The sequence below is a fragment of the Phasianus colchicus genome, chromosome 10 (genome assembly GCF_987193195.1).
Source record: "Phasianus colchicus chromosome 10, bPhaCol1.hap1.1, whole genome shotgun sequence".
NCBI lineage: Eukaryota > Metazoa > Chordata > Aves > Galliformes > Phasianidae > Phasianus > Phasianus colchicus.
The window spans coordinates 15786638-15800000 of NC_143445.1; the positions used below are offsets into that span (position 1 = coordinate 15786638).

Sequence of the window (13363 nt, forward strand, 5' to 3'; positions counted from 1 at the left end):
TTAGTGCCATCCCCAGGCAGGAGAGCAGGGGCAAGGAACATGGTGACAGTGCCACAGTGCCTGTTCCATCATTGAGGGAGCAGAGACACACGGGGGACACATAGGACTGCCGGGTACAAATGGGAGTGAAGGGTTTGGAGGATCATGCACGGCCCAGAGTGTGTTGTGTGTATGTGACCCACAAGTTACTCCTCTTCCTCATCTGCAAGGAGATAATGAATGGTGAGACCTCAGCCCCAGCCTCTTCAAGGCATGGGGTGAGCCCAGGAGCCCCTGAGCCCCTCACCTCTCTGCTCCTCCGAGTCGCTGTCTTCTGAGGAATCGTCTGTGGATTGCAAGAAAGACCGAAGCTCAGCCCACACCCACAAATGCTGCCTGTGTCTCTACTCCCCTCCACACATTGCCCAGCTCCATAGTGCTGTGTGTTACACCAACCCAGAGCACAGCACCATCCTCCTCCAAACCCAAACTCCTCTCAGGGCTCTCACTGCATTCACTATGGAGGAACTGGGATGTTCCCCACCAGCCCTCGTCACATGCAGGCAGGGAACCCACCCGCACTGTTTGCCCGGTACCCATCACATCCAATCCGCGGCCTCTTCTCGTTGTAACGGGCGCAGAGGCGAGCGCTCCCTGCTTGGTTGCAGCACCAATCATACAGCTTTAGCTCCTGGTCTAGGGGGAAGGAAGCACAAAATCATGGGCTGGGAAGGGGAGGAGAGCAGGGCCATCCACAGTGTGTCCAGAGATGGGTTGGCACAGGGATGTTTCCCCCCTGCGCCCCAGAGTCCGTGCTTACCACGGTATGGGGATGCCTGTCGGGATGCCCTCCAGTATCTCTCCTGCCGCCCCTCCAACAGCTGCCCCCGGCCATCATACAGGCAGCGGACACCAGCACCGTGTGAGTTGGGTGAAGCGGAGTGCAGCATGGAGACACGAGCAGACCCCCAGCCTGGAGCAGGGATGCAATCAGCTCAATGGGCACTTTGGGGACTCCCGTGGGGGATGCCAGGGGCGCACAGGGGACACACTGGGGATGGCGGTGCCACTTGCCTCCACGACCACTCCTGAAGCGCTGGTCCTGCTGGCCTTGCTGCAGGGAGCAGGGGCAGGCAGGCAGGTCCTGGCTCCATGCCTGGGGCTCCTGCTGCCGCCCCGTCCACGCCAGGCACTTCAGGCGGTAGTTGATGCCCACGCGGCTCTCCAGCTTGTACAGCCACAGCCCACGGAGATCTGAATGGGGAATGGGAGATGGGACCATGGGCGGCTCCAGCAGAGAGAACGGATGCTGATGCTGTTGGGTCCCCACCATGGGACCCCAACACCAGGGGAATATCCAGGAAATGGGAGAGAGCCTCTTGCCAAGAAGAAATCTCCAAGAAATCATATTGCACAAAAAAGGGATGCATCATTATGGAACACCCCAAGGATGTTCCCAAAGTTTATCTCATCTCCAGGGCATTACTCATACCCAGGGAACTCACTTTACGTGTCTGGGCAGAAATGGTGTTGATAGTGAACTCAGTGCCCCCCCCCCTGCCTAGAGCTGTCCCCATGCCCATGCAGAGCATCCCCCACCTCCAGGCCATGTGCCTACCTGTATTGTAGCCTCTATAGCGGTCAGGGCGATATTTTGCAGCTGGAGATCCTTGGGCCAGGTCATCATTGCGGTAATACCCATCCCCACTGCACAGGGGGAAGAGGAACCATCAGACATTGTGTGTCGCACCACCCCAGCACGGTGTCCCTGTGACACCCTGTACCTGGTGTAGCCAATCAGCACATTGGTGGCCGGCAGCTGGGTGTAGTCCCACTGCATTCCTCCATCCTGGTACAGGATCAGGACGTAGGACCTGAAGCCATCAGTGGTGAGGACAGCCTGGTATGTGTTTGTCTGGGGAGAAGCACAGGTAAAGGACTGAGCTGATGGATTTAGCATGAGGTCAACCTTATGAGGCTTCCTGAGAAATGGTACTTGGACACCCCCAGCTCATAGGCCCATACCCTGCGGCTGTTGCCACGTGCCCCATAGGCAGGTGCCTTCTCCCAAGTGATCTTCAGAGTCCAGGCTGCGGAGTAGGAGGACCTCAGGTAGCGCCGGACCTTCGCTTCCACATCACGGATGAATGGTGGCTTCTCTGAGTTCAGGGTGAGGAACTCCTGTGGGTTTGGGACACAAAGGGATGAGACCCCATTGGGACCATTTCTGATAATGCAACCAGGTGTGTGGTTCCCAAGAAGGAAATGCCACCCATCACCTGTTCATTCTGCATCTCAAGGGGAATCTGTGAGCAAAGCAATGAATCATAGAACCATTTGAGTTGGAAGGGACCCTTAAAGGCCATCTGGCTGAACCCCCTGCAATGAACAGGGACAACTACAACTCCATCAGAGCCCCATCCAACCTGACCATAAGTGTCTCCAGGGACGGGGAATCCACTGCCTCTCTGGGCAACCTGTGCCAGTGCCTCAATCACCTCAATGCAATCACACACAAGGATGGCTTCACCAACCTGGTAGAAAGTGGTGCCGGTGCCCCTGGAGAAGTCAGCATTGTCCCAGAACACAGCAATCATAGGAACGTCCTCACGGCCGGTGAATCCACGGGCAGGTGGATTGGGGAGTGTGAGGATGCTGCTGTCAGAGGCTGGGAAGATGATCTGCCCATTGTCTGTGAACTGTGCACAAGGGAATGGGGTTGGAGCTTTTCTACATCAGGCATTGGAAAGAGGTGCACTCAGGGCAGCATGGACTCACGTAGAGAGAATCACGCAGGGTTTTCCCAAACGGGAATCCGGTCTCAGGCTTGAAAAGTGGGGAATTGAAGTCCACTCTCCTTTGCACGTATTCATGGTCATTCTCTCTTGCTCCATACCCATAGAGGGGCACCGCTGGGACTACAAGAGAACAACAAAATTCAGAAAAAATGTTCCTATAGCAAAACCCCTTGGGCTGTGCCAACAGAAATAATTTTGCTTTCAGGGTGACAGCTGGGCAGCAGGAGGATGGGGGCACACCGGGACACCCCACTCCTGCTCCCATCCCTCTCCCTGCCCTAGCTCTTCATCACCCACCTGTGGGGAGTGGCGGTGGGGTCGGGGCAGCAGCCGGCTGTCCTGGAGCTGGGAGCATAGAGGATGATACATGGGTACCAATAGTGGACCCGCCACTTGCCCCCAGCCCCATGAGCCTCATCTTGTCCCCAGGGCTGGGGGTTGGGCTGCAGGACACGGCGGGGATCAGGGTGGCAGAGGTGGACCCCCTTTGGGCTCCCCCTGGGACCGGGATGGATGCAGGGATGCTCACCCCACCGGCAGCCCCACGGGCTGCATTGGCGATGCTGGGGCCATCAGCATCCCCCCTGCCTTCAGCCGCTGCAGGGACCCCACGTTGGAGGGGAGGGAGCAGCAGGGCAGCCCCGCCTGCAGCAGCAGCTCCTTGTGCCCCTGCTGGCCACTCACTTGCTGAAACCAGAGAGGAGAGCTGGGGACTGGTGGCTGCTCCCTCCTTTAGGTTTTCTCTTTCAGATGCAGAAGGCAGAGCTGGGGCAGCATTAGGGGCAGCATTAGGTTGGAACTCTTCTCCCAGTGGAGCCAGCATCCCAGAAGCCATCTCATCCACAGGGGACCATGGCAGTGCTGGGGGCCTGCTCCCGCTCTGGGTGCTGGAGGCAGAGGCAGGGCCCGCGTTGGGAACTGAGCTGTCCCCAACCCCCCTGGAAGAGGCAGATGCAGCCACTGGGACCAGGGGCTGTGTCTCCTGGAGGGAGGTGGGGATGGAGGGGGACAACACTCCCGATGCGATCTGGATGACAGTTCCCAGCCCATTTCCCCCACTGGCAGAAGGTGACCCCTGGGCTGAGGTTCCCAATTTGCCTCCAGCCAGCTCCACCACGTTGACTTGGCTGAGTTTGGCACCAGGAGGTCCGACATTGGCATTGCTTTGAGTGGTGGGGAGAAGGATGGGTGTTTCCTTGTTGCTCTGGAGAGCAGCGGCCCCCAAGCCTGAACTTGAGCCAGCTCCATTAGCTCCGGGGATGCCTGCTCCTGTATCTGCTCCGGCAGCTGCTTCAGGTAATGAAGATCCATCAGCGGATGGGGAGGAAGCTATGGAGAGCAGTGTAGCTCCCAGCCTTCCATCAGAGGCTACAGCTGCTCCTGTCCCAGTCTGGTCCTGAGACTGCCCTGGAGCTTCTCCATCTGCAGAGACAGCCTCAGCCCCATCATGCACTCCTACTGCAGCAGGATGGAGCCCGGGTGCAGCAACCAGGGAGGGCTGCAGAGCACTGGGAGCATCACCTGCTCCTCTCAAGACACTTGGGCCAGCTGGACCTGAAGCAGAGGGAGCTGTGAGCACATCACTGGAGGAAGCAAGACCCGATGGGGACAGGGCAGCAGGCAGCAGGTCCGTCCCAGCCTTCAGCCCAGTGCCTGGAGAGGAGCTCAGGGATGGTTCAAATGCAGCTGCACTGCTCACTCCTCCAGGCGCCTGCCCCTCTGCTCCCAGTGCTGTCAGACCTGTGCCAGGCTGCACTCCAATGCCAGGAGATGGTGGCCTTGCAGATCCATATGATGCTGAGCTAGGGGCATCCAGCACCGAACTAAATCCACTGCCTGGTCCCTTGGCCCCAGGGAGAGCTGGAACATCAGCTGCTGTGTCCCATGGCTGTGATGCCCCAAGGGATGGGGATGCTGGTTCTCCTGCGGCAGCACCAAAATCAGAGCTCACTGCTGCCTCTGCTCCATTGTTGGCCTCAAACACAGCACCATCCACAGCAGCTGGAGGTGGGAGGGCAGCACCAGGGGCACCAAGGGTCTCAATGGGCAGGGAAACAGATCCTCCAGCTCCAGAGAGGTCATGGCTAGGAGCTGCAAGACCATATGGGGACAGTGTTGGGGCCAGGGTTCCTTCCCCAGGAGCTGGGGCAGGAGACAGTTCAGTATGGAGCACAGCTCCTGATGCAGTGTCAGCAGGGCCCTGCTGGATGCTGCTGGCTGCAGGGCTTGTGTCTGTGTAGGGACTTTGGCTCCCTGGGATTTCTGCCTGTGCCACACCCCCTGCGCTGTTGATCCCTTGTGCCACAGTGAGCTCTGGGCCACCTTTGCCATATGCAGAGCCCAGGGATGGGACAGCAGAGCCAGGAGCTGCTGCTGGGATGGGTGCAGCTGCTCCATCACTGTCTGAAATAGAGGGAACTGCAAGGACATCACTTTGGGAGGCAGAGTTGGGTGGGGACCCAGCACCAGGCATCAGACCTGTTTCAGGTGTCAGTCCAGCTACTGGAGAGGAGCTCAGGGATGACTCAAATGCAGCTGCACTGCTCACTTCTCCCAGCGCCTGTCCCTCCACTCCCAGCACTGTCAGACCTGTGCCAGGCTGCTCCACAATGTCAGGTGATGGTGGCCCCACGGGTCCATACGATGCTGTGCTGGGGGCATTCAATGCTGAATTGATGCCAGTGCCTGGTCCCTCAGCCCCAGGGAGAGCTGTGTCCTCAGGAGCACCAGCTGCTGTGTCCCATGGCTGTGATGCCCCAACGGATGGGGACACAGGTTCTTCTGGGACAGCACTGAGGTCGGGGCTCACTGCTGCCTCTGCTCCGTCATCAGGCCCAAACACAGCACCATCCACAGCAGCTGGAGGTGGGAGGGCAGCACCAGGGGCACCAAGGGCCTCAATGGGCAGAGGTCCTGATCCTCCAGCTCCAGAGAGGTCGTGGCTTGGAGCTGTAGGACCATATGGGGACAGTGCTGGTGCCAGGGCTCCTTCCCCAGGAGCTGGGGCAGGAGACAGCTCGGTGTGTGGCACAGCTCCTGGTGTGATGTCAGTGGGGCCCTGCTGGATGCTGCTGGCTGCAGGACTCGTGTCACTCTGGGTGTTCTCATAGGGGCTGCCATCTCCTGCATCTTCTGCCTGTGTTGTGTCCCCTGCACCTGTGTCCCCCTGTGCCTGTTGCCCTGCAGCAGGCAATGCTGTGTCATCAGGTACAGAAGATGATGGGTTGGTGGCACCCAAAGCGGAACTCAAGCTGCTGTCGGGTCCATCAAATCCTGGCATCCCCAGACCTGTGCCAGGCTGTACGCCAAAGCTGGGTGATGGTGGGCCCACAGGTCCATACAGTGCAGTGCTGGGGACATCCAGTGCTGAACTGATGCCAGTGTCTGGTCCCTCAGCCCCAGGGAGAGCTGTGTCCTCAGGAGCACCAGCTGCTGTGTCCCATGCTTGTGATGCCCCAACGGATGGGGACACAGGTTCTTCTGGGGCAGCACCAAAATCAGAGATCACTGCTGCCTCTGCTCCATTGTTGGCCTCAAACACAGCACCATCCACAGCAGCTGGAGGTGGGAGGGCAGCACCAGGGGCACCAAGGGCCTCAATGGGCAGAGGTCCTGATCCTCCAGCTCCAGAGAGGTCGTGGCTTGGAGCTGTAGGACCATATGGGGACAGTGCTGGTGCTAGGGCTCCTTCCCCAGGAGCTGGGGCAGGAGACAGCTCGGTGTGTGGCACAGCTCCTGGTGTGATGTCAGTGGGGCCCTGCTGGATGCTGCTGACTACAGGACTCGTGTCACTCTGGGTGTTCTCATAGGGGCTGCCATCTCCTGCATCTTCTGCTTGTGTTGTGCCGCCTGCAGCAGGCAATGCTGTGTCATAAGGTACAGAAGATGATGGGTTGGTGGCACCCAAAGCGGAACTCAAGCTGCTGTCGGGTCCATCAAATCCTGGCATCCCCAGACCTGTGCCAGGCTGTACGCCAAAGCTGGGTGATGGTGGGCCCACAGGTCCATACACTGCAGTGCTGGGGACATTCAATGCTGAATTGATGCCAGTGCCTGGTCCCTCAGCCCCAGGGAGAGCTGTGTCCTCAGGAGCACCAGCTGCTGTGTCCCATGGCTGTGATGCCCCAAGGGATGGGGATGCTGGTTCTCCTGGGGCAGCACCAAAATCAGAGATCACTGCTGCCTCTGCTCCATTGTTGGCCTCAAACACAGCACCATCCACAGCAGCTGGAGGTGGGAGGGCAGCACCAGGGGCACCAAGGGCCTCAATGGGCAGAGGTCCTGATCCTTCAGCTCCAGAGAGGTCGTGGCTGGGGGCTGCAAGACCATATGGGGACAGTGCTGGTGCCAGGGCTCCTTCCCCAGGGGCTGGGGCAGGAGACAGCTCGGTGTGTGGCACAGCTCCTGGTGTGATGTCAGTGGGGCCCTGCTGGATGCTGCTGGCTGCAGGACTCGTGTCACTCTGGGTGTTCTCATAGGGGCTGCCATCTCCTGCATCTTCTGCCTGTGTTGTGTCCCCTGCACCTGTGTCCCCCTGTGCCTGTTGCCCTGCAGCAGGCAATGCTGTGTCATCAGGTACAGAAGATGATGGGTTGGTGGCACCCAAAGCTGAACTCAAGCTGCTGTCAGGTCCATCAAATCCTGGCATCCCCAGACCTGTGCTGGGCTGTACGCCAAAGCTGGGTGATGGTGGGCCCACAGGTCCATACAGTGCAGTGCTGGGGACATCCAGTGCTGAACTGATGCCAGTGTCTGGTCCCTCAGCCCCAGGGAGAGCTGTGTCCTCAGGAGCATCAGCTGCTGTGTCCCATGGCTGTGATGCCCCAACGGATGGGGACACAGGTTCTTCTGGGACAGCACTGAGGTCGGGGCTCACTGCTGCCTCTGCTCCGTCATCAGGCCCAAACACAGCACCATCCACAGCAGCTGGAGGTGGGAGGGCAGCACCAGGGGCACCAAGGGCCTCAATGGGCAGAGGTCCTGATCCTTCAGCTCCAGAGAGGTCGTGGCTCGGAGTTGTAGGACCATATGGGGACAGTGCTGGTGCCAGGGCTCCTTCCCCAGGGGCTGGGGCAGGAGACAGCTCGGTGTGTGGCACAGCTCCTGGTGTGATGTCAGTGGGGCCCTGCTGGATGCTGCTGGCTGCAGGACTCGTGTCACTCTGGGTGTTCTCATAGGGGCTGCCATCTCCTGCATCTTCTGCCTGTGTTGTGTCCCCTGCACCTGTGTCCCCCTGTGCCTGTTGCCCTGCAGCAGGCAATGCTGCACCATCAGGTACTGAAGATGATGGATTGGTGGCACCCAAAGCTGAGTTCAGTCTGGTGCTGGGTCCGTCAGCTGCTGCTCCCCATGGCTGTAACCCCTCTAGGGATGGGGACAGAGATACTCCTAGATCAGCACTGTAGTCAGGGCTCACTGCTGCCTCTGTGCCACCATCAGTTTCTGGAAGGGATCCGGCTGCAACCCCTGGGCGTGGGAAAGCAGTGGTGGGTGCACCAGAAGTGCCTGTAGGGGCCAGTGGATCAGCACCAAGCAGTGATTGCTCTTCTCCAATGGGGCTCAGCCATGGCTGCAGGGAGCTCTCGGCCAGATCCACAGCCTCTGTGGGCAGGGGCACGCCAGTGTCTGCGGCTGGGATGTCCACATCACTCTGCACATCGGTGTCTGGCAGCAGAGTGGCTGTGTCCCCTCTCACTCCAGGTGCTGCAGGCGCCTCACTGTCTGCCAGGACTGAGCCAGGGCCAGATGGCAGCAACACTGCTGGGGCTCCCTGCTTGTCCCCATCTCCAGATTCTAGCAAATCAGTAGGGCTTGGCTCTGCCTGGCCAGCGAGAAGGGAGCCCTGCCCGGGGTTTTCTGCTGTTCCCAATGCTGTTACATTCTCTGGAGGCAGTTGTGATGAATCAGCTGTGCTGAAGACATCATTTGCTGCATCTCCCACATCTCCAGGCTCCAAAGCTGCCCACCCTGGGGTGTCACCCACTGTTCCACTCACAATCTTGGCCCACGGTGTTGGGAGAAGCCCACTGGCACCAGGGCTGGGGATTGATGAGGGGGCACGTCCATCCCCTTGGCTGTCCCCAGGCACGGTGACACCTTCCACCTCTGCTCCCGCAGCTGGGGGCAGAGCAGTGACACGGGTGTGCAGGGGGGTGGTGGTCACCGCCTGTGTCCCTGCAGCTGTTGGAATGGTGACACTGGGGAGGAACATGACATCAGTTGTGGACTCCAAGGCACCTCCTGCCCTTGTTGTGGATGCTGGGGCATCTGCAAAGACAGGGGTGCTCCCCAAGGGTGCAGCAGCAGTGGTCCCTGTTACGTTGTGCTTGGTGCTGGGGGTAAAATTGGGCTGTGGGGTGACAACAATGGCAGCAGCTGTGGCAGTTGCCAAACCGCTCTGGTTTTTCTGTGTTGCATCAAGAGATGTGACCACGTCCGTCCCAGCCTGAGGGACTCCAGTAGGTGCCTGTGTCACTTCCCCAGTGCTCAGCCCTGCATCTCTCTCTGCACCCAGAGGGGAGTTGTACCCTGTGGTCTCGGTCACTGAATCTGGCTCAGCCCAGGAGGGGAAGGATGGGCTCATGGTGGGACTCGCGAGGATGCTCTCAGCCATCACGGTGTCATTGACGGTTCTCGTCCCCACAGTGCCCAGCAGCAGGGCAGTGGGTGCCTCGCTCTGCGATGGAGTGGCAGCAAATGGTCCTTCTGTGGTGACAGGGGCAGCAGCAGTGGTCCCCAGCCCTGCATGGAGCACAGAGCAGAGCATTACAGTGAGGACAGAACCAGTGGTCCCTTGGCTTGGGGACAGCAAGAGGGAGCACACAGGGTGGGTGGGAGGGCTACACTGGGGATGACAGCAGGGTGACAGATGGGTCACCCCTTCCCCAGAGTTCCCCTGGGCCAGAGCTGCAGGGGCTGAGTGTGTGCCACCACAACAGCCATCAGGGCAGACAACAGCACCCGGTGGCATCCCACTCAGGCTTATTTTTAGCACAGCGGTGCAACCACTGGAGGGACTGAGCTGGAGGATCTGCTGACTCCTGGCTCTGGGTGGCTGCAATTAGGGGAGCCCTAATTTGCACCCAGCAAGTGAGACTGGGCTCTCAGCCCTGGCGCTCCGGTCCATCAGGTTCCCTGTGGGCAGCCAGCCCCCAGCACCCAGCATGCTGCATGCCAGCAACCACATGCCAGCATGGTTCATGGTTCTCAGAGTCTCCTACCCATGTTATGGGGGTCCCCAACTTCCTTTTCAGCCCCCTGTTTCCTCCCCTTCCCCTTCTCTTTCTTCTTTCCCTTCCCTTTCTTGCCTTTCTCTCCTCTTCCAGTGAATAAAGGGATTTGCAGCAGCAGCAGCATAAAGGCTGAACAATGAGATGAGGAAGCCCTGCTGGACTCTGGTGCAGCCTTCAGTGTCCTTGTGCAGGGCAATGCCATGCCCCTACAACACTTTCTTAGCTCTTTGGCTGCAAAAGACCTCAAGCATTGACTAAGAAAGGTTTCTGATGTATCCAGGAGGAAGAAAGCATCTCCCAGCCATACCCAATAGGTAGAGTAGCAGGAAAACATGGGACATACCGTGCAGAATCCATAGGCAGCATCCCATGAAGGTCGGAAGCATCCATCCCCTGGTCCCCATGCCTCGGGCAGAACTCCGAGGCGCTGGAAGGGAAGGGAAAGCAGCACGGAGCAGCTCCTGCAGCCAGAGTCCCACAGGTGTGGTCCTGCTCCAAGTCCCTCCTATTTATGGGGCTGGTGAAGGAGGCAGGTTCCCTCCCTCCCCCACTGCTCTCCCTCCACGTCCCCATCCCCAGTCCCATCCCACGCAGCCTTTCACTGCCAAAGGCCACATGGGCTCAGCACCCACCTCCTTTCACCCTCCCCTGGGGGCTGTGGGTGCCCCATGGAGGAGCAGCCCCTTACAGACAGGTGTGTGTGGCATCACCCTGTAGCCACCAACCAGAACCGCTGGGCCTTCAGTGCCCAGGGCAAGGATGCAAAACCCTGCTCAGATTATGGCTTCCACAGGAAGGTCTGAAAGTAGGGGAGGTAGTACTGGGACAGCCATGGGGTGACCACAGAGGAGCGCTGGGAACCCCCCAAATATGGCTATGCCAGGTGTAGTAGCAGACGATGGGCAGCCCTGCTCCCATTCCTCCCCTTACCCTCCTTTTCCCCACAGCCCCCACTCCCACTCCCCACCCGGGGCTTCGCAGTGAACGGCATTGCACAACGCCCACCAGCGCATGCTTTGGGAATCGATTAAACGCTCCTTAAGCAGGGATGCCCGAGGGCAGCTCTCACAAAGCGTCATTAGAGGTGTTGTCAGGCAGCAGCCGGGTACACGCTGTGCCGCCGGAGCCTCCATAAAGCAGGATGCGGTGGCACGGCCAGCGACACTCGGAGCACCAACCCACGCATTGCCCCCTGCCCACACAGCGGCTGTAAATCACACTGCTCCACTCACCCGCAACGAACGCCGACACTGCGAGTGCTGTGTGAGGCGGGGGGTGGGGCAGTGCGGGTGATGGGTCCTACCAAGAGGTGACCCAGCTGATGCTCTACTCTCTCTCAGCCCACTTACCGTGCCCAGGGATTGGCACCATTCGGAGTCCCCCTAAAAGGTCCCTCTACGTTTTGCTCTCCATCTTGGGGGAATGGCACAGATTAGGGTGAGGATACAGGAGCATCCTGTGCTCCAGCATCCACAGCATGCAGCACTGGGGCAATCATCCCCAACCTCATCCCCATCCTCATCCCCATCCTCATCCCTGTCCTCACCCCTGTCCTCAGTTCCATCCCCATCCATGTCCTCATTCCCATCCTCATCCCTTAAACACCCCCATCCCTATCCCCATCTTCTTCTCCATCTCCATCCCCATCCTCATCTTCATCCCCACCCCCATCTCTATCTCTATCCCCATCCTCATTCCCACCCCTCTCTCCATCCTCATTCCCATTCCCATCCTCTCTCTGAGGATGGTCCTGCTCCCACCCGACAAAGGATCTTTGCATTGATCCTTGTGCTGTGTCCAAAGCTCAGATCCCAGCCGGCCACTGGCCCCCACAAGGATATCCCTCATTCCCAGTTGTGGAAGCACAGGATGGACACAGGAGACTGGGGCAGAGAGCACAGACAGCAGAAATGTACAGAAAGAGCCTCATTTTTGTTGGGTGTCAGCAGGGTCCTGCAGGGATGCTGGCTCCATAGATGGGACTTATTGGGATCGTGAGTATGGGATCAGCACTGCTGGGAACCCCATTGCCAGAGGGCTCAGCACCATCCGGCACAGCCTGGCACAGCGGCCCTTATCGGCCTTCCTGGAATTAATGGGCTGCTTGTTCCAGCCCAGCAGAGATTACGGCATCTCCTGCCGGCAAGGGCAGGGGGAGAGTGCTGGAGGGCCGGGTTATCCATCAACCCCGCGGGTTCTGGATCACTTGGTGTGCCGGGCACAGTGCGGCAGCACTGCCACAGTAGGGGTAAAGGGAGGGGGGGAATCGGAGAGGACACCAAGGTCAGCGGGGCTGGTGGTGTGTGCCAAAGATGGGGGCCTCGCTGGGTGCCCAGAGTGGGGTCTGCTCCCAGGGATGATGCCGATGAGTGGGAGTGGGTGGCAGCACAGAGGCTGAAAAATGCTTTCACAGTTGGAGAAACCCCGCGTTGCGAGGGACGTTCCCAGCTCACACCCCATAATATCCCCAGGGGGGCCTCCTCTCCATCCCAGGGTGGGGGCAGAGGGATGTGGCCAGCCCACAGCATCTCCTCCCCCAGCCACACCAGCTATGCCAGCCGGGGACTGTGAGCACCCCAGTCCGCTTTTCATCCTTCTTCAGGACCTTTTCCTCCTTTTGTGACGCACTTTGGCTGCAGTGTCTCAGCCTTGGCCTCGTGCCACGTCCTGGGGTCTGAATTTATGGATTCAACAGGCGGTGGAATCGGCCCGGTGGGACTGAGCGTGGGAGGGCTCCTGGCTCCATGCCACGGCGTGGGCAGAGCACAAGGATGAGTTCCCATTGCCCCACAAAGCGCAGGGGCTGGGGACCCTTCCAGCAAGTAATATCCCGCTCCCCAACTCTGCACCCTCGTGCACCTTTGTGTCAACTGCTCAAGACCTGCACAGAACCCCATAGCCCCCAAAGGACCCCCCTACAGATCTACCCCATAGCCATGCTAGGACCTCACAGAGCCCCACAGTCACCAATAGGACCCTTATATCCCTCCCCAGAATCCCCAGAGACCATAATAATTCCTCCATATGACCTCCATGTCCACCTCCAGGACCCCCTTAGGACCTCACAGACCCCTATATCCCCCAATAGGACCCCCAAAACCCCCCATCACACCAGACAGGCAGCATCCTACAGCACATGGGAGCAAGCCCGGGATGTGTAGATGTGTACTGCCTTTCCCAGTGGACAAACGGATGCATGGACACCAAGGTGTCTTTGCCCATTCTGCCTGGTTGCAGGGTGACCAGTGTCTGGGAATGGTCCCCAGGTTGGGTCCTGCTGCCCCAGATGTCCCTTCCCCAGGTGGGACATGGTGCCAGCAGGACAGGGCTGCAGGAAGGGATTGCTCCCCCATG

At 59.3% G+C, this 13363-nt stretch overlaps 1 protein-coding gene across 1 annotated transcript; it reads right to left on the minus strand.

Annotated features, from left to right (window-relative positions):
- Positions 1-80: 80 nt before the first annotated feature.
- On the minus strand, positions 81-10463 carry LOC116235507 (uncharacterized). Its single transcript, XM_090146928.1, has 15 exons — positions 10353-10463; positions 6658-9518; positions 6292-6372; positions 3462-5592; positions 3075-3122; positions 2758-2897; positions 2514-2678; positions 2005-2160; positions 1764-1894; positions 1598-1686; positions 1054-1233; positions 800-952; positions 556-675; positions 287-325; positions 81-202 (listed from the first exon to the last, which is right to left on the minus strand). The coding sequence occupies exons 1-15, from the start codon at positions 10411-10413 to the stop codon at positions 186-188; spliced, it is 6372 nt and encodes a 2123-aa protein (XP_090003054.1). The 5' UTR covers positions 10414-10463; the 3' UTR covers positions 81-185.
- Positions 10464-13363: the final 2900 nt, after the last annotated feature.